Source organism: Trichechus manatus, unplaced genomic scaffold, assembly GCF_000243295.1.
Source record: "Trichechus manatus latirostris isolate Lorelei unplaced genomic scaffold, TriManLat1.0 scaffold00027, whole genome shotgun sequence".
Classification (NCBI taxonomy): Eukaryota; Metazoa; Chordata; class Mammalia; order Sirenia; family Trichechidae; genus Trichechus; species Trichechus manatus.
Window position 1 is genome coordinate 9,809,803 of NW_004443963.1, and position 27,715 is coordinate 9,837,517.

At 45.6% G+C, this 27,715-nt stretch overlaps 1 protein-coding gene across 1 annotated transcript in view; it reads right to left on the reverse strand.

The window, feature by feature from the left end:
• Nucleotides 1–738: 738 nt before the first annotated feature.
• The window catches only part of SYN3 (synapsin III), a 658,658-nt gene continuing 631,681 nt past the window's right edge, over nt 739–27,715 (reverse strand). Inside the window, exons 9-14 of the mRNA XM_023728907.1 lie at nt 23,022–23,096; nt 17,494–17,596; nt 9,891–10,016; nt 8,937–9,024; nt 4,574–4,859; nt 739–903 (exon numbers count right to left, since the gene is read on the reverse strand). Coding sequence (XP_023584675.1) covers nt 771–903; nt 4,574–4,859; nt 8,937–9,024; nt 9,891–10,016; nt 17,494–17,596; nt 23,022–23,096 — 811 coding nt within the window. The 3' untranslated portion in view covers nt 739–770. The remainder of the gene's footprint in view (nt 904–4,573; nt 4,860–8,936; nt 9,025–9,890; nt 10,017–17,493; nt 17,597–23,021; nt 23,097–27,715) is intronic.

The following is a 27,715-nucleotide window of genomic DNA, read 5'->3' on the forward strand; positions in this document are numbered from 1 at the left end:
TCTTTCTCCTCTGGGAACCAGTGACGATTCCTCAAAGACTCTGTGGTCGGCTCTCAACTGTCCAACTTTGGACAACACTCTGGATGAGAGCTGCATTACAGGATTTCCCCTCTGTTTCTGTTCTGTTGTGTTCTGAAAGGCCCCACTTGTCACCAAGGTCTGGTTTCCTTCAGTTGCCTCCAGATCCCACTGTGGCCAGGTAGTCGGGGGCCTTTGCCTGTGTGGTCTGAGGGGAGGTCTCGAGCGTGTGGATGGAACTAGCATGGGTAGGTGGTAGGTTTCCCCGGATAAGCTTTTCTTTTGTTTGCAAAACACTGTCAAAAGATTATTGCCTCATAGATTGCTGAGGTCCAACTGCAGAGTCTGCACTTGATGGAGGTGGGGGAAGGCCTAGAAGGAGCCTTTGCCCAAAGGCAAGCAAAATGCAAACCAATGTGAAAACTAGCCACAAACAGACAACTCACTTGGTTATTGGAGGCAGGGAAGCAAGCATCTGGGTGGGCAGAGGGATGTGAGGTCTGTCTTTAAGCCCCGTTTTGAGGAACCTGGAGGCTCTCAAAGGCACACCCCTCAGTCTGACAATGTTGGAATGTCATGGTAAAGGAAAATGAGAACACATAGAGCTACTCAGTTCCTGGGTCAGAGGCATTTAGAAAACATTTTCTCAGGCCCTCCATTCTGTTCCCATGAGGAACCAAGGCTGAGAAAGAAGGTGAGGCAGGAGAGGGGAGAGTAACAGCGCACACCCTCCCTACCCACCCTGGATGGGGTTAGTCAGAGAACAGGCTGGCAAAGGACTTCCTCAGGTTGCGGATGGTTTCGGCCTTGGCCTCGTCTTCGCTTGGGATCCCGCGCTGGGACGTGTCGGTTGTGCTGAGGCTGTTAGTCAGGGACTGGGATTTGCTGAAACAGAAAGGCAAGGAGGTTGGGGAAGACAGTTCTAGACTCCTTAGGAAGTTAGTCTTGGGAGCTTGCCTGAAAGCAGGATGGATGAGGCCCATCGTCATAACGACATTAAGACTAGAAACCAGGCATTCTGACACTTGTTTGATGCTGGGTACCTTACACACATTGTTTAACTGTCACAATAACTGTGCAAGGTGTTTATTCTTATCATCACTTTTTAGGTACAGAAATTGTGATGCGCAGAGTCAAGTAAGTTGCTCAAGTCTCCACAGCAAGTCATGGGGGAGCATCCAAGGCTCACGTTCTCCCTACAACACCAACTGCTCAGGCAGCAGATGTTACCAGACAGTAGCTGGCCCACTGTCCTGCCTTATGTACAAACCTGCTTGGTAAACTGTAGAGTGCTGTATCAACATCAGCTTGTGGTTGCTTCTACTGCGATTTCCAGCACTAGATTGGGAATTAGGAGGCCTGTGTTCTAGATTCTGCTCTGCCATTTGTTCTGTATTGTGTTGGGCAAATTACTTCTCAGGGCCTCCACTACCTCACAGGATTGCCCTAGCTGACCCTCAGGCCACTTGTACCTCTGATATTCTGGGCTTTAATTCCTACCTCTTTTCTGAAGCCTTCATTGCTGATTCTAGTATTTTTGAATTCTCACAGTGCTTACTGTTTGAACCACAGAGTCCTGTTCTCTGAATCCTTCACAGGCGTCAGCCTGCAGCAACTATTTGCTGAGCACTTTGCGGTGGTTAAGAGCTCCGCTGCTAACCAAAAGGTCAGCAGTTTGAATCTACCAGCCGCTCCTTGGAAACCCTATGGGGCAGTTCTACTTTGTCCTACAGGGTCGCTATGAGTTGGATTCACCTTGACAGCGACAGGTTTGGTTTTGGTTTTTCCTTTGTGCTAGGCCTAGTGCTAAGTGCTAGGGGTGTAGAGATGAATATGATTCAGTCCCTGCCCTCAAGAGGCCCACAGTTTAGTGGAGGTGACAGATGTAGGAAGAGATGATGTAAATATGTCACAGGTTTAAGAGATCTGCACATGGTCTTATCACCCATGAAAAAACTGAAATCCTCTTCAAAGAAGGAACTATCTTTTGCCCCTTGGTTACTCTTCAAAGAGCCTTATCCAGGATTAGGCACACAGTAGTTATTTAGTAAGTATCTGCTGACTTGAACTGAACCAAATAATATTTTGGCTGTTCAGTGTCCCTTGCAGTTCCATGTGAATTTTAAAATCAGCTTTTCTGTTCCTGCAGAAAAGGTCATTGGGATTTTGATGGGGATTGCACTGAATCTGTGAATTGCTTTGGGGGGAGGGGTATTGTCATCTTAACAATATTAAGTATTCCCATCCTTGAATATGGGATGTCTTTCCATTTAATTAGGTCTCCTTTAATTTTAGCAATGTTTTGTAGTTCTCAGCGTGTAAGTCTTTCACCTCCTTGGTTTAATCTATTCCTAAGTATTATGTTCTTTTTGATGCTATTGTAAATGAAATTGTTTTCTTAATTTCCATTTCAGATTGTCTGATTTTTGATCTTGTATCCTGAAACTTTGCCGCGTTCATTTATTAGTTCTAATGGTTTTTTGGTATGGATTCTTTAGGATTTTCTATATGTAAGATCATGTCACCTGCAAAACAAAATAATATTTTTAAAAGCAACAAATTAGGAGATTTAAGTGTTCCCAGCTAGATTATTATAAAGTCAGCATCCAGACTGGTTTAAGTTCCAAAGCCCTTGTCTGTCCTGTGATTAGCTGGCCTTCATCTTTTTACATAGTGAGAGGCTGTACACAGATATGCATTTTAGAGGTCAGGCAGCATTCTAAGCACTAACTGTGCATTGACTCATTTTAATTCATACAATAAAAGATGAGGTGAGTATCATTGTCCCCACTTGGCATGTGAGGATATTGAAGAACGGAGAGGTTAAGTGTTAGAGCTCGGATTTGAACCTAGGTAGCCTAGATTCTGAGCTGTCAAACACTATGCCATATTGCCTGGAGGGCCATTTGCCAATATTTATCAAACTAAAAATGCATTTATACGTTTGATCCAACAATACCATTTCAGGTATTTTCTCTACAGTTAAAACTGCACAGGTAAAAAAAAAAAAAAAAAAGTATATATATATATATATATCTCCAAGGTTACTCGTGGCAGCTTTGTAAACACAAACCAATTTCTATCTATGATGGATTTGTTAGATAAATTATAGTACAACTATACAGAGGAATTCTTTGCAGCTATAAAAAAGGAGAAAACTTTCAATAAACTGGATAGAAGATCTCTAGGACTTACTGTTAAATGAAAAAAGCAAGGGGCAGAATGGTATGTATAGCGAATACTACCATTTATGTAAGGAAGTAGGGGAGGGGATCTGAACATATACTTTGTATTTGCATCAGGAACCACTGGAAGAACACACAAGGGGCTAATCAAAGTGGTTACTGCTAGGGAGCAGGAAGGAGCAAAGCATTGGATGAGAGTGGGCTGGGAACAGGGTGTTTTAATGTATACTTTTTCATATCTTTGGTATCTTTTACCTTTTTGAACCATGTGAATGTGTTACCTATTTAAAAAAAAAAATGGTTAGCATGATCACTGGACTGGATGTCCTTAGTTTAATCCCAGCTCTTCTACTTAGTAGCAGTGGAATCTTGGGCAAGTTACTTAATCTCTTTCTCTGTGTAATTAATTTATAAAAATGAGGATAATAATAATTAACTCCTAAGCTTTGGAGAATTGAAAAACAAAAACAAAACACTAACTATATAAAGTGCTTGGCGCACAGAAAGTGAACAATAGATGTTAGCTGTCAAACTATGATTATCAATATTAGATGGAATGATGCTGTGTGACTTCCAAAGCTGGGCCTCAGGAGGCCTTGATGCTTTTACTTTTGCCCTTTTGGACACAGTTCTACCAGGTGAGGAAGCTCAGCCTAGCCTGCTGGAGGATGAGATCCATGGAAAGAGAGGTCCAGCTGATGCCAGCACCAACAGCCAGATATATGACTGATGTGAGTGAGGGCCTCTTGGAGCATCCGGCCCAACTTGAGCTGCCAGATGACCAGTCATATGAATGATCCCTGGAGAGTAGGGTCACCAGATTTAGCAAATAAAAATATAGGACACCTAGTTAAATTTGAATTTCAGATTAAAAAAAAAATTTTTTTTTTTAAGTATAAGTATATCCCATGCAATATTTGGGGCATACTTATACTGAAAAATATTCATTGCTTATCTGCAATTCAAATTTAACTGAGCATCCTGTATTTTATCGGGCAACTCTATAGGAGAGACCAGAAGAAGAACCTCCCAGCTGAGTCAAGCTCAGAACAAATTGACAAACCACAAAATTATGAGCAAATAGGATGGTTATTTTCTTAAGTCACTAAGTTTTGGGGTGGTTTGTTATGCAGCAAGAGATAACTGATGCATTTATATGTGTAAGGTCGTAGTGGGGCCTGATCTATACTCTCACCTTGCTGGGCCCTGCAGGCCAAGTTTCACCCTCCAGACCTGTTTCTACCCATTTAAAGCCTAGATGAGGCCTTGTTGGGTCTTCCTTTGTCTCTGAGTCCCTGACCCTGAATTGGCCCATCTCTGCCCACACCCCAACTCCACCCTGTACCCTTCCCAATTCCCAAAGTACTTACTTGAGATGGGGGTGGGGTGGTGCTGATTTCTTGGACTCTTCACCCTGTTGGGAGCTGCTGCGGCCCTGAACGGGGGGCCGGGGCTGAGAGGTGAGGCCTGGTTTGGAGGCCTGGTTTGGTGAGCTGCCACCGGATGCCCGGGACAGCTGTGGAGAACCTGGTGACCTCTGCTGCTGTGGAGATCCAGACTGGGGGCTCAGAGGCTGCTGGCCTTGTGGGGAGAGCCTCTGTTGGGAGGGGCTTCCAGATCTCGGGGGCTGAGAAGATGGAGCTTGGCGAGGGCCTCCTACAGGAAGAAAACTTTTAAGTTCAAATGGATAAATAATGGCTGTACACAAATAATACAGCTCCATGGATGTTTATTACTGTGTTTTTTTATGACAGTAAAAAACTAAAAGCAATATAAACGCCTAACCATTTATAACCATAGGGGAACTGATTGATCAAGCCTTTGCCTGATTTTTCACCTTTTTCATAACAATATATTCTAGTAAATTGGAGACCCATTGAGCTCAAACTCCAACACCTATGGGGCCAGGTGGGTACATAAAGAAATAAGGCAGGCGAGTGTAAAAAATACCATGTGACCTTTAAAATTTCTCCTACTTGAACTAAAAACATAGGTTCAGAGAATTATTTCTCTATAGAGGTGCAAACATGAAGAAAATGGCAGTTGACACTCAAATTATTGTGGTGTGACAATAAGGAGGAGTAGGGCCTGGGGCAAAGAGGGGAGTCTTTCCTATGTTCAAGGGGGCAGGTGCTATTGAACACCAGTGGATAGTTGCTATGTAAGAATGCAGGTCCATTATTTCTACGGCTTCTGCTTTATCAAAAGAAGCTGGAAATGAGATGTTTAAGGAAAAGCTCCTGATTTTTAAATATGGATTTACTTTATAGTTTTAAACCCAGTGCACATCAAACATCTGTGTTCTGCTTATACCTTAAGTATTCCCCTACCCCAGCCCACAGTACTTTGCAAAGTCTGAATACTCTTTATTTATTTACTAGTTGTTGAGTTCCTATTATACAGGTGGGATTCATCAAGAGACACGTAGTTTTTTCTTCCAGCTACTTGCAAAGCAAACAATGTAGTACTTTTTCATTCGAACCCATACAAAAACTATTAACTTACATACAGAGAATATTTGCCTAAGCCCAGGATTAATGCTAAAAAATTAGGAAGTTCATTGAAAGAAAGCTTCACTTTTACTGGGTTGAAAATGAAGAAGTTAATAATGTGATCTTGTTATTTTGGGAACTCAATGAAAGCATGATTTTTTAATTAGCCTTGTTATTCTTAATCTGGATGTTAATTCAGTGGGAATTTTCTTTAATTACCTTAATTGGTTTTAAATGGATTGTTTTCCAGCTCACTGAAAGTGTGTTTAGCCTCATGTCCCTTAGAAGAATCTCTTTATCAAGCACATCTCTACTCTTGGCCTGGAGAGGAAATCAATATAGGAGATCTCTGTTTTCAGAGTGCTGTGTTCAGATGTGTTTTCATGGGGCAGAGTGAGAAAGATGGGGGCAGAGCAGGGGCACAGCCAGGTGCCTGGTAGGGGTAATGAATAAGTATAAATGATGAAAATTTACACTACAGAAGTATTGCCAGGCAGGAGGGCAGTGGGGTTGCATTGGTTATCATCATTATTAATAGTAACAGTCATTAAGAACAAGTATATTGTTAGTAACACACAAGTTATTAATAGAGTTAACAGAATAATCATTAATAGTAAATTATTAATAGTAACAGCTAACACCTACTGTTAGGGATTGAATTTTGTCCCTCTAAAATATGTGTCGGAGTCCTAACCCCTGTACCTGTGGATGTAATCCCAATTGACAATAGGGTTTTCATTGTTATGTTAATGAAGCCTTAGTGTAGGATGTGTCCTAAACCTAATCACTTCTGAGTTCTAAAAAAGCAGATTAGACTCAGGAGCAAGGACAAACGGGGAGGATAGATGGCTCATGGAGATCGCCAAGGATCCGAGGAATGGCGGAGGCTACAGAAGCCGAGACAAGGATCTTCCCCCAGAGCTGACAGAGAGCCTTCCCCTAGATCTGGTGCCCTGAATTCAGACTTCTAGCCTCCTGAACTGTGAGAAAATAAATTTCTTTAAAGCCATCCACTAGTGGTATTTCTGTTAGAGTAGCACTAACTCTGTGCCAGGCACCTTGCTAGTTGCTTCACGAGCATGATCTCATGGCCAACTCCCAGTAACTTTATAACTGAAGAAGCTGATATATTGGAGAAGTGATATAACTTGCTTACGACTGCAAAGGTGTGAGACATGGAACTGGATTCAATGTCTGTCTTCATATCTGCCTGGGAAGAAGAAGAATGTTCATTTATACATGGGTTTAAACAATCATGCCATTTTCCTGTCCTTGAATGCATTCTGCTTTTCTAGGGAAAGAAGCATAAACAAGAAAGATGGACAGATCATTTTATCTAAGGCGCCGGGAAGAGAAAGCCATTAAAAGTGCCAAGGGCTGGTTTTCCCAAGAAGCAATGAACTTGTGCCTCTAGTAAAAGTGACTGGGAATACCATGGCATGACAGGAACCCCTTCTTTCTCATAGGGTTTAAGTAGACCCTTAACAGACTGCAGTGAGGCTGCCTGTTAGAAGTTCTTGGTGCAAAGCTGCTCTGAAGCCCCGGGGCAGGCACGAGAGCAATGCACCGTACCCAGAAGGCATTTGATTCCAAGGAGGGAGGCAGAGTGAGTCATCTCCTGAGTCTGTGAGAAAGCAGCTGGCTTTCAGCAGGAAAGTTACTTAAGTGATCGCCACTACTACTTTTTCTCTAGTTACCAATAGTTCAGGCATTCTCTAATAGTCACACCTGCCTTTCAGTTTGTCGTACTGTGGTGGCTTGTGTGTTGCTATGATGCTGGAAACTATGCCACCGCTATTTCAAATACCAACAGGGCTACCCATGGTGAACAGTTTTTAGTGGAGCTTCCAGACTAAGACTAGGAAGAAAGGCCTGACGATCTGTTTCTAAAAATTAGCCAATGAAAACCTTATGGATCACAACAGAATATGGTCCAATAGAGTGCTGGAAGATGGCACAGGGCTGGGCAGTGTTTCATTCTGTTACACATAAGGTCATCATGAGTCAGAACCAACTCGACGCAACTAACAACAATGTAGTAATGACTATTTTCTGAGGAAGAATTTCAATTGAGAAGGTTATATTTAATGTTCCATTTTTCTTTCGTTCTCTAGCTGGTTGACTTGCAAATCTATAATCAGGCACAACTAGTGGCTGGGAAGCTTAAACACTTTCTAGGAGATCTGAAAGGCCAGCCTTTTAAACCTGCCGTTTTCTTGTTCCTCCTTGGACAAAGCCTCAACTTCCACCTCTGAGAAAAAGAAATATAAATGTTTTCACTGTAGAGTGGTTGGAGGATAAAATGAGAAAACAGATGGGGAAGTACCTAGTACAGTGCCTGGCATATGTTATGTAATTAATACATTCACTTTCTGTCTTCTCTTCCTCCTATCCTGACCTTAAGGGAATGCGAAACTTCATCGTCTCATGCATTCTGCATGTCTTAGTTATAGTGCTGCTGTAACAGAAATACCACAGGTGGATGGCTTTAACAAATTTATTCTGTCACAGTCTATGAGGCTAGAAGTCTGAATTCAGGGTGCCAGCTCCCTGGGAAGGCTTTCTCTCTCTGTTGGTTCTAGGGGAAGGTCCTTGTCATCAATCTTCCCCAGTCTAGGAGTTTCTTAGCACAGGGACCCCAGGTCCAAAGGATGCACTCTGCTCCCAGCACTACTTTCTTGTGACATGAGGTTCCTCTCCTCTCTACTTGCTTCTCCCTTTTATATCTCAAAACAGATTGACTTAAAATACAACCTAATTCTGTAGATTGAGTCCTGCCTCATTAACATCACAAACGCAAAACCAAACCCTTTACCATTGAGTTGACTCCGACTCATAGAGACCCTATAGGACAGAGTAGACTGCCCCATAGGGCTTCCAAGGAGTGACTGGTGGATTAGAACTGCTGACCTTTTGGTGAACACCCTAGCTCTTAACCACTGTGCCACCAGGTCTCCATTAACATAGAGGTTAGGATTTATAACACATAGGATAATCACATCAAATCACAAAATGGTGGACAACCACACAATATTGGGAATCATGGCCTAGCCAAGTTGATACACATTTTTAGGGGACACAATTCAATCCATAACACTGCACAAGGAATTAGCGCACGTATTCTGTGGATAGTCTTAAGATGGATTTTCCAGAGTGCGTCTGGAAATCACACGTGGCTCCCATGATGCATTTGACACCCTCACTGAGGTGGGTTCTCTCCTTGGCTGGCAGTAGGGCATACCTTGTGTGGGTGGACGTGGCTGGGGCTGTCCCAGCTGAGGCCCCAGCTGAGCTTGTCCTGGAGATTTTGCTGACTTTGTTTGTGGAGCCTAGAGCAGGAGAAAAGAAGCCTATTGTGATCACCACAGCCACTAACTCTCTGGGTGTGTGTGTGTGTGTAGGTAGGGGACAGGTTTTAAAAAAGATCTTGTTATTGTTGAGGTAAAACTCACATAAAGTGGGCATATCTTAAGTGTCCAGTGTGATAAATTTTTTACATATGTTTACATTTCTGTAACCACAACCCAGATTAAGACACAGACATTTCCCAGAAGGCTGCGCCATGCCCTGTCCCAGCTCACACCTCGCTCAAGGATAACCATTATTCTGACCTCTGTTATTGTAGATTAGTTTTTCTGGGGAAAGGGAGGGTAGGTTTTGACATTAGCTTTTGCAGAAAGCTGGGAGGCTGGTAAATTATCTGGAGAATTGTGTGGTAGTCCATGGTGGGGATTGTGGAAGAGGAGGAGCTATGTGGGAGCTTGTTGAGCCTGGGGGTTGGGGAAATGTAAGACATAATAGTCTCTATTGACTGGTACCCTGGGAACACATAAAGGGCATGTGTGTAGACACACACTTATATACTTACACACACACACACACACACACACACCAGTTCAGACTCAGGATGGAGGGCAAGGCAGGGTCAACTGACTTCTTGTGTTAACAGTCTCTGCCCACAGATGCTCAAAGCCCACTAGAGACAAGATTTTCTCCTCAGGGTGCTGGAGGGAGGAGGGGCCCCTGCAGAGGCTCCCAAATTCACGGGTCAGGAGCAGGGTGCAGAAGCTCTCCCCCATGTCCCGCCTCTGCCCACACCTGTTCCTTTCTCCCCAGGTAGCTCCTTTGTAGGGGTATCTCTTGAGCCCAGAATTTCTTATGGCTGCCAAGTCTCCTTTGCTCCTGGGGACCTTACCCAAGGAGAGGGCACTGTGCCCCCTGGCATCAGGAGTTGACTCATTTTGGAGACCACCAGGTCGGCCATCAGCTGTCTGTCCTCTTCCACATGCTCTCCAATCAGGGGCATTGAGCTGTCCATCACCTGCAGGGAGAGAAAGAAGGGCTGAGGGATCCTCATGCAGGGTACCCTGGCAGCTGGGCAGCGTGTCCCAGGCCTGGCTCAGGGCTCGGGACTGAAGTGACCACTAGATGGCGATGTTCTCCACACAAACCCGCCAGCCCAGCACCTCAGCAGCAGAGACAACAAGCTCTCTTTAGTTCAATCTGAATCAACTCCATTGGATTAAGTTCAGTTCAGCCCGCATTCGTCAGGCTATAGCAATGCACCCGAGGTCGGGAGCCTTTGCTGGCCTTTTCTGCACTTTTCTTTGGGGAGCTGGTTTCCACCCCCTCTTTTCCTGCCCAGGGTCAGGGCTGGCCTCTTCTCCTTTGGCCCAAGGTCAAGGCTTTCCACAAAGCCGGAAACAATGAAGGTGGGGGCTCTACTATGAACAAAAAAATTACATGGCCTGGAGTTGACCCGGGGTTCAAAGAGAAGAGGGAAGAGGAAAGGCCTGTTCTCTGGTGCCCTGGCAGAACACACGCCTGGAGCTAAACCCTTTCCACAGGCAGCCGCTGTTTCTCACAGGAAGCATAGCACTTATCTGGGAGAGGAGTCTGAGGGGGTCATAGGAGCCCATCCTTGCCTTTTTACAAATGGGGAAACTGAAGCCCAGAGCCGGGAAGGGACTTGCCCAAATCACATAGGCCAATGATCCAGGTGATTCTCCAGACACAGGCGGCCGTAGAAGGTTTTGAAGGGGAGTCAAGTCTTGGCAGGCCTGAGGAATAGCTGGGTGGTCACTCCCATCCCTCTCTCTGCTCTGCCCACCCAACACCCATCAAGCCCACACTCTTGTCTTCTCTTCTCCAAAGCCTTGGCCTTGATAGGTTCTCTCTCTCCTCCAGGGCTTTATGCCTGTCATTCCCTCTGCCCACTAGCTTTCTTTTTTTTTTTAGATACCAATGGACTGCTAACCAAAAGATCGGCCATTTGAAACCACCAGCTTCTTGGCAGGAGAAAGGTGTGGCAGTCTGCTTCTGTAGAGATTTACAGCCTTGGAAACCCTATGGTGTCACTATGTGTTGGAATCGACTCAATGGCAGTGGGTTTGGTTTTGGTTTTGGTTTTGATATATATATAAAACAAAACATTTGCCAATTCAACAATTTTTACGTGTATAATTTGGTGACATTGACCACATTCATCATGTTGTGCAACCATTACCACTATCCTTTTCCAAATTTTCCCATCATCCTTAACCGAAACTCAGAGCCCCCTAGGCAGTGACTCCTCTTTTTGCCTCCCTTCCACCCCTGGTAAGCACTAAAAACCTTTGCTCTCTATACATCTGCCAATTCTAGATGTCTCATGTAAGTGGGATCATGCAATATTTGTCCTTCTGTGACTGACTTATTTCATTCAGCATAATGTTTTCAAGGTTCATGTTGTAGCATGCATCAGCATTTCATTTCTCTTTATGGCTGAGTAATATTTAATTGTATGTATATACCAACTGACTGGAAGAGATCCATATTTGTGCCCATTCCAAAGAAAGGTGATCCAAGAATGTGGAAATTATCAAACAATATCATTAATATCCCATGCAAGTAAAATTTTGGTGAGGATAATTAAAAAACAGTTGCTGCAGTACGTCAACATGAAACTGTCAGAAATTCAAGCAGGATTCAGAAGAGGATGTGGAATGAGGGATATCATTGCTGATATCAGATGGATTTTGGTTGAAAGCAGAGAATACTAGAAAGATGTTTACCTGTGTTTTATTGACTATGCAAAGGCATTTGACTGTGTGGATCATAACAAATTACTGATAACACTGTGAAGAATGGGAATTCCAGAACACTTAAGTGTGCTCATGAGGAACCTGTACATACACAGAGGCAGTCATTTAAACAGAACGAGAGGATACTGCCTGGTTTAAAAATTAGGGAAAAGTGTGCATCAGGGTTGTACCCTTTCAGTATACTTATTTAAACTGTATGCTTAGCAAATAATCTGAAAATATGGACTATAAGAAGAAGAATGGGGCATCAGGATTGGAGGAAGACTCATTAAAAATCTGTGTTATGCAGATGACACAACCTTGCTTGCTGGAAGTGAAGAGGACTTTAAGTACTTACTGATGAAGATCAAAGACTACAACCTTCAGTGTGGATTACATCTCAACATAAAACTAAAATCCTCACAACTGGACCAATAAGCAACATCATGATAAACGGAGAAAAGATTGAAGTTATCAAGGATTTCATTTTACTTGGATCCACACTCAACACCCATGGAAGCAGCAGTCAAGAAATCAAACGATGTATTGAATTGGGCAGATCTGCTGCCAAAGACTTCTTTAAAGTGTTAAAAAGCAAAGATGCTATTTTGAGGACTAAGGTGCACCGGACCCAAGCCTTGGTATTTTCAGTTGCCTTATATGCATGTGAAAGCTGGATAATGAATAATGAAGACCGAAGAAGAATTCATGCCTTTGAATTATGGTGTTGGTGAAGAATATTGAATATACCATGGACTGCCAGAAGAACAAACGATGCTGCTTAGAACAGAATGCTCTTTAGAAGCAAGGATGGCGAGATTTCGTCTCATGTACTTTGGACATGTTATCAGGAGGGACTGGTCCCTGGAGAAGGACATCATGCTTGGTAAAGTAGAGGGTCAGCGAACAAGAGGAAGACCCTCAACGAGATAGATTGACACAGTGGCTGCAACAGTGGGCTCAAGCATAACAACGATTGTGAGGATGGTGCAGGACTGGGCAGTGTTTCATTCTGTTGTACACAGACAGGGTCGCTATGAATTGGAACTGACTTGATGGCACCTAACAACAAATGACAACAACAACCACATTTTATTTATCCATTCATCTGTTGATGGGCATTTAGGTTGTTTCCACCTTTTGTGTCTCTGCCCACTCTGTACCTGGCTAACTCCCTCTCATCTATCTGGAAACACCTTGATACTCCCTTCCTCTGGGAAGCCCTCTCTGATGAGCTGACTCTCGTCTCTACCCCCTCTGCCCTCACTTTTTGACACTGGAGAGCTTGCCCCACAGAGCTGTTATCAGGCTAAATCTCACCACGAACTGGAACAGCTCTTGGTGGTAAGAACTGGGACCAGGAAACCTGAGTTCCAGGCCTAAGTTCTGCTACAGACTTGTTGTGTGGTCTTGGGCAAGTCACTTTCCCTTTATGGGTCCATTGTTTTTTTTTTCCCTCAACAGTATCCTGAGTGATTGGGGCAGCTGCTAGGGCCCTTCCAGCTGGGACTTTCAGAGGTCTATGAATCTAAAGAATCCACTGTGGTTGGGAAGCTGAAAAGTCAACTCAAGGATATGAATACATTCTAGCAAGATCCTGAAAACTGTCTTCAAATTGGGCTTCTCATGGGCTGGGCCTAGGTCTGAGACATTCCAGGATCCCTGTGCCCAGCACAGGGCCTGGTACATGAATAGCCTCTCGGTCAACGGTGGCGGAGTTGAGTTATAATTAGGGAGTCCATCCCCAATGGACACAAGTTTCTACACCCTGTCTGCCCTCTCTTCTCTTCTTTCTCCTGCCCACCCCTTTCTGCTCTGGTCTTTGTTTCCTACATTCCCTGTGGTGGATCACAGCCACCACAAGGAACTCGAGCGCAGAGAATTTTGGAACCCCCATAGTGGACACTACCAGAGGAAGTCGATACTCCGGTCTCCTCAGGGAAACATGTTTTCCCAGTGAGCAGTGTCATTGTCTGGACAGGTCAGAAGGGACAAGTTCAAGGGTCTTTCCTCTGAGTAGTTCACCATGAGGACATCCACAAAACATCTCACATGAATTTTCTGTTCTCACCACAGAGGTGGCTGAATACATCAGTATTTTTGGATCTGTCCGCCTTTTTTTTCTTCCTAGGGATAAATACCTTTTACATTCCTGGTAACAAGCTCTCCATCTCCCCCCTATTCCAGCCTAAACCCCAAAGCAAGAAAAACAACTTTGTAATGTTTCTTAGAGAAAAAAAAATTCTGAAAAGCCATACATTTTTTTTTCTTTCCTCCTGGAACATTTCTGGGAAGTGTTTTCTTGTTTTTCAACGACCAAACCCACTAATTTTACTTTTTCTTAATGTGAAAGGTCTTTTATTCCTGACCCCCTGAATGTCTGGAGACAGGGAGCCTGGGCCTACAGGGACAGATTTTTTTTCTTCCTAAGAGTGAATGTTGAGGAAACTCAGGGAAGCAAAGTCCTTTAATGGAGCGAGCGCTGGACAGAGAGCCAGGGCAATCTGAGGAAGTGACACTCAAAGATGTCTCCGCAGTGTAGCCAACATCCAGGGGATTTGGTGTCTGACAGGCTTGGATTCAAATCTTAACTTGTGGGACTGACTCTAAATCTTATTACTAATTATGTGACCTTGAGAAGTCATTTCACGCTCTGTTGGGACAAGTACTTTGCCTGACACATAGTAAGCATTCACTAAGTAAACAGCAGCTAATATTATTGGGTGCTTCTTATCGACCAGACATTTTGGCTACATGAGCTCATTCAATCCTATGAGGTACGTGTGCTTCGAGTCCCATTTTAGAGATGAACAAACTGAGGTCAGCAAGTGGCAGAGCTAGGACTCAAACCCAGCTTTTTCTTACTCTGGAGTCCATGCTTTTAAAACACTGCTCCCTGAATGAGGAATCCCTGGGTGGTACAAATAGTAATGTACTTGGCTGCTAACCAAAAAGTATGAGGTTCGAGTCTACCTAGAGGCACCTTGGAAGAAAGGCCTGGTGAAAAAGCAGCCATTAAAAACTCTATGGAGCACAGTTCAACTCTAACACACACAAGTTGGATCAACTCGATGGCAACCGGTAAACTGGTACCCTGAATGAAGTCTCTGTTACCTCAAACCTTGTTGCTGGGGCTGTTCTTTAATTTGCTCTGTGGCACTTCAGGGTATAAACCTAAACTAATGTTCATAATTAGATCTCAGAGGCCCTGCTTGACCCCTAAGGGCCTTCTGAAGCATCTTAGGTGGACCGGATGTTTGGTACTGCTTTCACGCTAAAAAAAAAAAAAAAAAAAAAAAAAATTCCTTTAGTGAATGTGTGTCTGTCTGAAATGCCCTGACAGCCACATTTGGCTCTTCTGAGGAATTCACTGACTGCCTTTCTTTCTCCCCTTTCTCTTCCCTCCTTCATCAACAATCCCTGAGTACTGACTGCATACGGGCCTCACTGGGCCCTGGCCCAGCCCTCAGAGACATAGGGGGCAGAGATGAAGCTAACGCAAGGGAGAAGGAGGGGTTCCTCACAAGGCAGGGGGAGGAGAACTCGGGGAGGGGCTCCCTCCCTTGATCTGTTGATTGCCTGTCACCGTCCTGGAATGGGAGCTCCAGGAGGAAGGGTCCCTGCTATTGTGTTCACTACTGTATCCCCGTTGCCTGGCTGGAGGTCTGGGACCCAGAGTAGGTGCTCAATAGTGAATGAGGGAGTGAATGAGTGCGTGTCTGCATGTGTGCCAGAGCTGGGCTCAGGTCTGGTGGTCTCCTTGATAAGATGCAGATGCAGGAGGGCCAGATGGGGTCTTAGGGGCCACAAGGTCCCCCTCAGGAGGGTAGGAGAGAGGCTCCTCCAGGGAGCAGTCTGACTTGGGCTCAGAAGCAAGTGTGCAAGGGTCAGTCATTCTATTCTTGGCGCCTTCAATGTCTCCCTCGAGAAGGAGCTAATGGGGGAATTTCAGGCACTGCGGCAGCCAGAGGGAAATCAGTTCCTGGGCTTGAGGACGGATCTGCAAATATCTCCTCATCCTGAGGGAGTTTCTAGGCCTTCGGGGAGAGTAGAGAGACTGTGTCCATTGTGGACTTTCCCCCCAAACCCCCTGGAAGGGCAGCTACTCCTGAGCATGAGTGCCAGTCCCCTCCTGCTCCTGGCATGGCTGGTGGAGAACAGCAGGCTGCTGCCGTGGAGTCCCCTGGTCCTGCCGTGCTGTGGGTCCCTGGGGAGTGAAGCAGGCATGAGGGACTAGAGGACTGCCTGGTTCGTGTGGTCACCCCAGCCACGTGCTTTCCATTCGCCACCCACAGCCTGGGTCTGGGGCAGCCGCAGGGCTCTCCCTCACGTGTCTTGGCCTTGTGTCAGTCCTGCCCTCTGCTGCGGTTTGAGGAGAGGCCACAGAAGGGGCTGAAAGGGGCGCTGGGGTGTGTGTGCGGAGATGGGAAGTCAGGGAGAGAAGGGAGAACTCTGAGGCTAGAGTGGTATTTTTGGAGGAAGTCAGTGAGACATCCATGAAGTGTGGTGGTGGTGGGCAGGAAAGGGAAGCTGAAGACAGGAGAGAAGGAGTCCTGGAGGAGGGAGGGGGATTGTGGGATAGGGAGAAGCTTGGAGTAGAAGCTGGGGGAAGAGGATGACTGTGGGACAACAAAAGACATTGGGGAGTCATGGAGGAGAGATGGAGACTGTAGGAGTGTGAGAAGTACTGAAGGGGAGTTGGGATAAAAGGAGGATTATGAGATAATATGGAATATGGGAGGAGTTGTGGTGTAGGGACTGTGGGTTTGGGAGATGCACTCGGGGAGTTGTGGAGGGGAGAGGAGATTGAGGAGCCGTGAGAGCCATGGGGGAGACAGCCCTAGAGGAGAGAGGGGGATCGTGGGACCATGGGAGACATGGGGTAGACAGTCTTGGAGGAGAGAGGAGGATTGTGGGACCATGAGAGATCTGGAGGCGACAGCTCTGGGGGAGAGAGGGGGATTGTGGGATTGGGAGAATCACAGTGGGGAAGTTGTGGAGGGGAGAGGAGGATTGTGGGACCACAGAGACATGGGGGAGACGGTGCTGGAGGACACAGAAGGCTGTGGGCCTGTGAGAGGCACGGAGTGCAGGAGTGCCCTGGGAGAGATTCTAGGACCCACAGCTCATCTGAGAGCCTCTCCCGTATGATTGTATATCCCCACACCTTTCCCTCCATTTCCACTCTAACCTCCAACACCCTGCCATCACTCCTTTATCATCCTTCTTCCCTTCCAGCCTGCAAACCACATGTCTGTCTTATTCACCTCTGTGTCCCCAGAGCCATACCCCATGCCTAGCCCATGGGAGCCCTTAAGCACAAGTTTACTAAATGAACAAATGATGGAATCTCTGAATGGTGAACGGGGAAGTGTGCCCATTTCACACACTTGAACATTGAGGAAATTTAAGAGGCCCAGTGGGGCAGAATCTTGCTGACTCTCGGCCTAATGCTCTTCCCCTACCCTTAGGCCACAGGTTGGGGAAAGACTGTCAAACCTCATGCGCTGGGCTCTGGAGGCCCAGTTCAGAATGCCTGGGCAGTCGCCATGGTGATGCAGCTGAGGGTGGGAGGAGGAGGTGTATGAGGGCAGTTAGTGAGAAGCCTCCCGAAGCTGCTCACTGAGGCTTGGGCTTCGTGAGCCCAGGCCCGGAGCCAGGACACAGCTGAGCACTGCTGGAGACCTCAGCTTGGATCCCTGCCCTCAGCACGCCTGCCATTGCTTTATCCCTCACCTCGATGATGTAATCTCTGCCATCCTTGCTGTGGACGGCTTTGACAGCACAGATGTCCAGGCCACCGAACATTTCCGAGCAGCTGTCCACCCACAGCCTGTACCTGCAGGGATGGAGAGACAGACAGTGCGTGCAGGGGAGGGGCAGGGAAGGGAGCAGGCATGGAGAGACACAGAGAAAAACAGGCAGTGAGAGAGACACAGAGAGGCAGTGAGAGATAGAGGGGGCAGAGAAGGAGCAGGAGAGACAGTGGGAGAGACAGACACACAGAGGTAGAAACAGAGGTAGAGAGAGAGAGAGAGAGAAAGGGAGGGGGACAGTGAGAGAGAGAGTGGGATACAAAGGGAGGCAAACACCAACAGGAGAGACAGAGGGAGAGAGACCAGAAGAGGGGACACAGGGAGCCAGGAAGGACAGGAATGAGGAAGGTGAGGGAGAGATGGAGTGAGAATTAGGAGAGATCAGAGACCTCCTCCACCCCAGGACCTTGCTGGCTCCCTAGTAGTGGGTTGCCTGCTCTGGCCCCATCTGGAGCCATCCAGACATCAGGCTACTCCTGCACATTTTTTCCCTTGGGAAAGCTGCTCCAAGGGCTCCAGAAGGCCCTGCCAGGCTGCCCTCCCAGCCCCCAGGGTCCAGGCCTGTCAAGAACTGGAGGAGGGCAAAGGGCGCATTCTCCCTGGAGCCCGGACCCGGCAGGCAAGGGAACCGGGCAGGCTGCTCCTGCCTGGCCCGGGGGCATGGCCCTCCAGACCCCTCGGCTTTTGCTCCCTTTCCAGCCACTTGATGGCTGCAAGGCCAGTTTGCTTTGCAGGGGAGAGATCTCAACACTGGACTTTGACCTGCAACAAGGGGGTGGTTGTATCCAGAGAAATCTTCCCGGCTTGCACTTGGCTTCCCTTGGGGTGGCTGGATTTGGGAGTCACAGGGGACTTTGTGTCAATGTTCTTGCTTCAAGAGAGGTCAAGGCCTGAAGTGGTCTTAGAACCAACCCTCTCATTTTATCCACTAATGCTCACTGAGTCCCAGAGAGGGAGAGCGGATTGCTAAGGTCACACAGCAAGGCAGGATTATCCAGATCTCCTGGGTCCTAGTCCAGTTCTCTCATTTAACTGTAGCGAGAAGCACGTGAGATGACAGAAGTGAAAGGAAGGAGGAAACTCACAGCTGTTGAACTCCTATGATGTGCCAGGCTTGGGGAGTTTTTCTTCTTTTCTCTTTAATCCCACAACGACGCCATCAGGAAGGTTTTAACTCATTTTACTTACAAGGAAACCAAGACTCAGAGAGGTTAATAAGTGACTGTGCCAGCTTCCAAACCCAGATTCTGGTTCTGGAGTCCATGCATGCCCACTAAAACAAAACCAGTTGTCATTGAGTCAGCTCTGATGTGTATCAGAGTAGAACTCTGTTCATGAGGTTTTCAGTGGCTGATTTTTCAGAAGTAGGTTGCCAGGCCTTTCTTCCAAGGTGCCTCTGGGTGGACTGGAATCTCTAGCCTTTCAGTTAGCAGCCCAGCATGTTAACTGTTTGTATAAACAGTTGTACAAACAGTTAACATGCTCGGCTGTTAGTCCAAGCAAGCCACCCTTCCTGAATAATTTTGGATGATCCTCTCCTTCTTGCAGCCTCAGTTTCTTTATCTGTAAAATGGGGGAGGCCTAGATCTGGTTCTTCATGTGCATTAGTATCACCAGGAGAGCCAAACGCACACACACACATATGCACCCACACACCCAGATTTGGGGCTCTGTCTTATTTTGTAACAATCTATAATTTTGAAAAGGCTTCTCCTGTGATTCTGATGTGCAGCCAGATCTGAGGTGTACCCCTTAGAGAGCTCTAAGGGCCTCATGTGCTGTCTGATCAAGGTTTCTGTACTAGGCACCAATGGCTAACTTGTGGGGCATCCCAGCTTAGGGAAATCTGCATCCTGAGACACTCATAAATCAGATTTCTTCGCAGGAGAAGCTGGAAGCCTTGAGCTAGGCCCAGAGGCAACTGGTTTCCAGGGGCTGTTTACAAACCATGAACTTCTGGGTCACCTGCTGGCTGCATCCCATTGGGTTCCAGGCCCCCTAGGGGCCAAGGAAGGGACTTCAAGGGTGGAGCAGTGTGGGGGAGGCTGGAGAACTTAGGGTCCACATTCCCTCCAGCCAGGTGGGTCTAGCACCGACCAAACCACATTACTGGTTTGGCTGAGGAGGCAGGCTACTTGGCCAGCAGGTGAGCCAAATGGGGTGAGGGGTCAGGCTCAGGGCCTGTTTACGGACCCCAGTAACTGCACCCTTGCGGGGATGCGATAGCAGAGCTGGGTCCCGGCCCTGGAGTGCTGCCCATGACTTTGCAGAGGGGAAAGTGAATTCCAGGCTGGAGCAGCCCCACTCCCATGCCAAAATCCTGCAGCAATTTTCCATGTAACCTGGGACCCAGTAGGGCCAGGGAGATAGTGGCCTGCTGGGGCCATCCGTGAGCAGCTGGTGGGTGCTGGGGAAGGCTAGGGCTCATATTTGGGAAAGGCTGTCTTGAAAAGGGCCACAAATGTCCCATGAATGTCCATTGGGGGAGAGATGTGACTGCCCCAGTCCAGATGATTCAGTGTGCCAGCTAATGTGCACCAGTTAGCATATCTGAGTCCTAAGATTGAAGGTAGTACCTGTTACTTGGGGCTGATGGGAAGGGAAGGAAGCCCGTCCTTATGGTGCGCCTGCACATTCCTCTCTCATTTGGTCTGCAAATAGCACCCTGACTTGGGTATTATTATCCCTCTTTTACAGTTGAAGAAGCTCAGAAGGGTTAGTTAACTTATCCAAGGTCACACAGCTAGGAGGTGGCAGGGTCACTCACGTTTGTTCATGCTGTTTCCTCAGCTAGAGCCCCTGTCCTGGAAGCCCCGTGAGGGCAGGGACTATTTCCCTCTTGTTTGCCACTGTGTCCGTTGTTGTTGTTGTTGTTGCTAGTGGCTGTCGAGTCGGCTCCAACTCATGGTGACCTCATGTACAACAGAACAAAATGTTGTCCAGTCCGTGCCGTCTTCATGATCGTTGGTGTTCAAGTCGATTGTTACAGTCACTGTGTATTTTGAGTGCCTTCCAACCTAGGAACCTCATCTTTCAGCACTGTATCGGACAATATTCTGTTGTGATCCATAAGGTTTTCAACAACTAATTTTCGGAAGTAGATCACTGGGCCTTTCTTCCTAGTCTGTCTTAGTCTGGAAGCTCTGCCAAAAACTGCCCACCATGGGTGACCCTGCTGGTATTTGAAATACCAGTGGTAGAGCTTCCAACATCACAGCAACACACATGCCACCAAAGTACGACAAACTGACAGAGGGGTGGTGGCCTGTACCTAACTTGATAATTGGCTCCCAGTTGGCGCTCAAGAAAAAAATGACAAAAGAATGAATGAATGAATGACTGCCAACTCCTACTCATTCTTTAAGACTAGATTTTTCCACCACCTCCTTCAGGAAGCCTTCCCTGACCTCACCCTTCCCTAGTCTGGGATCGGTGCCCCTTCTCTGTACTCCCACTGTAGCACCCTGGGCTCACTTTCATCCTAACATTACTGTTGTTGTTGTTGTTATGTTGTTAGGTGTTGTCGAGTCAGTTCTGACTCATAGCGACCCCATGTACAACAGAACAAAACACTGCCCAGTCCTGCGCCATCCTCACAATTGTTGTTATGCTTGAGCCCATTGTTGCAGCCACTGTGTCAATCCATCTCCTTGAGAGTCTTTCTCTTTTTCGCTGACCCTCTACTTTGCCAAGCATGATGTCCTTCTCCAGGGACCAGTCCCTCTTGATAACATGTCCAAAGTACATGAGACGCAGTCTCGCCATCCTTGCTTCTAAGGAGCATTCTGGCTGTACTTCTTCCAAGATAGATTTGTTTGTTCTTCTGGCAGTCCATGGTATATTCAATATTCTTTGCCAACATCTTAATTTACATTACTGTACTGCACTGCAATTGTCTCTTTATCTTCTTAATCATCTGGGAAGCCTGGAGTGGAATCTGTTGTTTTAATTGGAACAGCATTTATTTTCCCTTCTACTAAAGAGTTCTTGATATTCCTTGGCATTATATCCCTCTCTGAGTCTCACTTAGTCATTTTTGCTATAGCAGGTGGTCCTGCTCCAACCTCTAGGGTCAGGGATATGACATAGACTTGTCCAATCATAGCATTGTATCTTTCTGGGCCAAAATTATTGGGTCAATGATGGTCATGTGATCTAAGCCAGGCCAGTCAGAGGGAATGAGACCCAATTCCAGGCTTTGGTTGAAATGATTGGGAAAGAGAAGCTTTCTTTGTGCTACTTGACACTGTGAGGATGTAAGCCTGGAGCCACTATGGGCCGCCATGTGCGAGAGCCTTACGGAATGAAGCCAATGCAGATGATATTTGAACCAAGAGGTGGGGTAGTGAATAAGTTGTGTCTCTGGAATTTTCAGTGACATAAGATAAAACTCCTGCTTTTTGCTCAAGCCACTTTGATCTGTGTTTCTGACACTTGTAACTGATTAAAAAACAAAACAAAACAAGAGAAACAACAACAAAAAAAAACCCATGTGTGTCAGATTAGAACTGTGCCCCAAAGGTTTTAAATGGCTGATTTTTCAGACGTAGATGGCCAGGCCTTTCTTCTGAGGTGCCCCTAGGTAGACTTGAACCTTCAACCTTTCCATTAGCAGCCGAGCCAGTGTGTTAACCATTTGCACCACCCAGGGACTCGTTCGTAACGATACAAGTTCTTTTCAGCTTGGTTTCTTCATTGCTCAGCACAACATGGCACGCAGTAGGTACTCAATAAATATTTACTGAGCAGAACTTTCTGACCTCAAAAGCCCAGGCTCTGTCCACTACCATTACATGCTTGTAAGCAGAGGTCACTGGACATGTAGCAAAGAATGTGCATGTGTTGGTGATGGGCAGGTGAAGGGCAGGTGACTGGGCCCTTCTCCAGGCTAGTGTGGCACACAACAGTGTTTAAAGTACTTGTGTAAGAGAGGGCCTCTGTTCTGGAACCTTCAGCCAGAGCACACGCCAGAGATATTCATGGAAAATCAGCCTCTCTCTATACATACTGAGTTGGAAATAAGCCTAAGAGAGGAGTGGACTCCCCAGTACCCCTGATGCCCTAATAAGGAGGCTCCCATGCATTTGTCAGAGCATAGGAGGGCTGGCAAGGGCTCTCTGCTCTCTACCAGAAGCAGCTGGGTAAGGCCGGGGAGACCCTTGTACTTGGAGTCAAGACGTCAGGGTTCTACTCTCAGATTTCCATTGATCAGTTTCATGACCCTGGGCAAGTCACTTCCCCTCTCTGAACTTTCTTCTTCCACATGTAAAATGGAGTTATTTATAATACCAACCCTACAGGGTTATTGTGGGGAGTAAAGGAGATCATGCCTAGGAAATTGCTCCGTGGGTCATGAGGCATGGGACAGAGGGTAAGGAGGCTCCTTATATCCCTCCTCCAGTTCCCACCATGAATGGTGCCTGTCCCCACACCTCCTTTGTCTCTTACCTTTCCGTCATGGCCACCTGCTCCAGCATGGCAGAGCCTGTATTAGCCTTCCAATTCCCAGAGATTGAGGTTCTCCTGTATGAGAACAAATAACACAACTGAGGGCATTAGGGACACCTGTCATAGATCTGCTTTCCTTTTTTGCTTTGGCTATTAGGAGGCTCACAGTCAAATGTCTAGCTCACGTTATGGCATGTATTCTTAGGTACATACCCTGTCTTCAGCTTTATTTTTCTGCTTTTATTTCTCTTCATGTTGACTGCCTTATCAACACATTTTGATCTATCTTTTTCTAATACATCTTTGAAATTTAAAAATTAAATTTAAAAAAGGCCTGCACCATCAAATGAAATCCCCCAAACCTTGGCCTCCTGTTTCTGAGAAGGAGAACTAGGCCAATGTAGTCCAAGGCATTCTGGAATTTTTGGAGGGCATCAAAATGCAGGAAAAATGATCCATGGAGAGAAGCAATCACTTTTCCATAGTGAAGAGCTGGAAGGCCTTCTGGCCTTGGCCTGCCCCATTGCCCTTTCCTGTTCCCTTGCCCTTTCTGTTCCAGCAACAACAGACCTCCTTTCTGGTTCTCCAATGCCAATGGCTTTTTCCTATTTGAGGCTTTCACACGTATTCTTCCCTTTGCCCGTCACAGTCTTCATCTCTGTCTCTGCCCCCCAAGTCCTACTAATCCTTCAGGCTTCATCTGATATGCGACTTCCTCACTGTCTTCCTTCCCCAACAAGAGTAGACTGCCCTACACTACACTCTATGCTAATGTTTAGCAATGCTCATCTCATTTGTAATGACTGCTGTATTATATTTTCTTCCCGATAGAGTGGAAGCCTCTGAGGGCAGGGGACCTGTTTGGCTTACCCCCTGTACCTCCAGTGCCCAGTAGAGGCCCAGCATGTAGTAAGTGCCCAGTAACTACTGACTGGATTAGGGACTGTGTATGTAGGGCAGGATCCACACACACTCTCCATGACCCTGTGGCACAGGTGGACTCGGCAAATCCTGAACAAGTTTAAGCAAAGTGGCACAGATAAAGCTATTTGATTTGTGGCTAAGGGAAGGCACGTGGCTAAGTTTAAACCAGAGGAGAGGAACTGCTACAAAAATCTGTCCTGAAAGAGAAAATAAAATGTATCTGAACACAGATGCTGGGAAGAGATGGTGGCCAACAGGAGCCATAATTATTAAGGAGTGGAGTGACATTGATAAACTCTACATCACTTCAGTTGAGTTCCGTTCAGCTCAATTCAATTAAGGAAACATTTACTGGGCCACCCTATGTCCTGGGTACTTGACTAGCCTAAGTGTGCAGAGATGACCGCCTCTTCACTGGATGCTAATTACCTGGAAGGGTGGACTAGCCACAAGCTAGAGTATAGGCATGGTAATGCTAGCAATGCAGAAGAGATTGAAAAGCTCTGGGGAAGCAAAGGAGAAACCAAAGTCATTTAATGAGCGCCAAGAAGGTAGCCATTGAGATGTGCCTTGGAGGATGGGTAGAATTTGGCATGGTGGGATCTGTATGGTGGTAAGAGATTGACTTGAGTCAGACAGGCACGAATTTAAATCTTGGTTCCAGCATTTACTAGCCATATAACCATGGGCAAGTATCCTCACCTTTGAGTCTTAATTTTGTCAGTGATAAAATGGGAATAATTATGTTGTTGTTGTTGTGTGCCATTGAGTTGATTCTGACTCATAGCGACCTTATATAGTAGTCTCTATATAGGGTGTTGCGTAGATTAAAGGAAATATTCTCATAATCTTTTAGCACAATGGGTGCTACTATTATTTCTCAGTAAGTGGAGACAAGAAAAGAAAGCATTCCTGCAGAGGCAGCAGGAACACAAGCCAGACTCTTTCCCTTGGTGAGCTCTGATATTTAATGAGTGCTTTCTATGTCTGAGACATGAATCTAAGGCCTTTATAAGCGTTGGCTCATTTCAGCCTCACAAAACCTAATGAGATGGGCATTATTATTATCATCCCCTCTTGACAGATAAGAAAACTAAGGTTCAAAAGTTTAAATGACTTGCAAATAGGCTAGTTAGTATCAGAAGCAGGATCCAAACCATAGCTGACAAACTCCATGCTCTTAACTACAGCTTTCCATACTAGAGTCCATTGTAGGCCTGGGGAAATGGATGGGCCAGTCTAGCTGTGCTTCAGCACTGGAATGCAGATAGACTGTAGATTGTGACAGACAAATCTACCTGTTTTACAGACATATGATATAACCTCACTGAAGGAGGGTGGGGGCAAAGATGCTGACCTAAGTAAGTTTGGTAATGAGTGGAGACTATAAGACTAAAGACAAAAGGAACTATATGTAAGCACTCTACTTTAGTTGATAACGTTGCTTCCCCTGAGACTATCAGTTAACATTCTGAAACCGTACGTGTCTGTTGTTGTTGTTAGGTGCTGTTGAATCGGTTCTGACTCGTAGTCATTTTATGTACAACAGAAGGAAACATTGCCCGGTCTTGCTCCATCCTCACAATCATTGCTATGTTTGAGCCCATTGTTGCAGCCACTGTGTCCACCCGTTTTGTTGAGGGTCTTCCTCTTTTTCGCTGACCCTCTACTTTACCAAGCATGGTGTCCTTCTCAGGGATTGGTCCCCCGAGATTACATGTCCAAAGTACGTGAGACGAAGTCTCGCCATGTTTGCTTCCAAGGAGCATTCTGGCTGCACTTCATCCAAGACAGATGTGTTTGTTCTTCTGGCAGTCCATAGTATATTCAATATTCTTTGCCAACACCGTAATTCAAAGGCATCAATTCTTCTTCGGTTTTCCTTATTCATTGTCCAGCTTTCACATGCATACGAGGCGATTGAAAATATCATAGCTTGGGTCAGGTGCACCTTAGTCCTCAAAGTGACATCTTTGCTTTTTAACACTTCAAAGAGGTCTTTTGCAGCAGATTTGCCCAATGCGAAACATTGTTTGATTTTTTTTTTTTTTTTTTTTTGGCTTTAACAAAGAGAAATTTATTCTCTCACAGTCTAGGAGGCTAGAGGTCTGAATTCGGGGTGTCAGCTCCAGGGGAAAGCTTTCTCTCTATATCGACTCTGTGGGTAGGTCCTTCTCATCAATCTTCCCCGGTCTAAAAACTTCTCAGTGCAGAGACTCCAGGTCTTAAGGATATGGTATTCTCCTGGCTGTTGTTTCTTTGTGGTGTGAGGTCTCCATGTCTCTCTGCTTGCTTCTGTCTTTTATATCTCAAAAGAGATTGACTTAAAACACAGCCTAATCTTGTAGATTGAGTCCTGCCTCATTAACGTGTAACTGCCGCTAATCCTGCCTCATTAACATCATAGAGGTAGAATTTACAACACATAGGAAAATCACATCAGGTGACAAAATGGAGGATAATCACACAAAACTGGGAATCATGGACTAGCCAAATTGATGCGTACAGTTTTTGGGTACACAATTCAATCCATAACATTTTACCCTTTGGCCCCCAGATTAATGTTCTTCCCACATGTAAAACACATTCACCCCATCATGTCATAGCGAAAGTCTTAAATCACCTCCAAGTCCAAAATCCAAAAATTCCTCTTCATTTGTGAAATATAGAATACAAGTCATCTGCTTCCAAAGTACAATGGTGGAACAGGCACAAGGCAGACATTTCCATTACAAATAGGAGAAATTAGAGGGAAAGAAAGGATAACAGGCACCAAGCAAGTCAGCAGAAAACATTACATTAGCCCTCAAGGCTTGAAAATAATCCTCTGTTCTCTGAGACCATTTACACAATGGCCCTGCCCTCCAGATTCTAGGTATTGGCCATACTTTCTGGATTCTGAGTGGAGACCCTTCGACTGTGGGCTTCAGCTCCACCTTACAGGCCCACTGGAATGGCAACTCTGCTCCCTCGGCTTTGGGTGGCCCATTCTCCTAGTCCATCTGAGTGGTGAGGCAGCTTTGAGGCAGCTTTTTTTTTTTTTTTTTTTTTTAATTGTGGTTATTTAACTTGATTGTAATTTAACATCTGAAAACTGCAAAACATAATATATATAAACACCTGAGGAATGTTTAACTGGGCACAGCATCTTCACACAAACAATTTGAAAAAAGATCAAGTTTAAGTTAGAATCTTGTCCTATAAAACATAAGGAATAATATAGATGAAACCACCCTTTAAACCACATATACCTAGTAAATAGTTGCATGCATATATAAAGTACATTTGGTGTTCTAAAAAGAAAAAAAAAGTACATTCTTGCACCTGGTGTACATTTTATTGGCATTTACAACAAATGGCTAATACTGATTCTCATAGTTTATGAATATTACACCAAAAGTTATACAAACTAATAACAAACATATAGCACCATTTCCCCTTGAAAGTTCTAACTTTTAAAAGAAAGCCCCAAATGACAAGTCAGAACAAATGCATCTTCCAAAATTAAGTATAATAAATGGCTCAGAACTAAAAAAATTAGCCGGAAACATGGCATAGGACAGAGAACTTCCCTGTATGGAAACCAATCTACTGATTGTTTCCTATCCCCTGAAGAGTAAGCTGAGAGGTACTAGTGATAGCAAATGATGTATGTATTTTTTATTTTTTTTACAAAATAAAAATATCTAGCTATATACATAGTCCATCATCACCTCTGTGGCAGTGCAAAGTGCCATTTTAAATTCAAAAAGAAAAGATTTACTTGTATG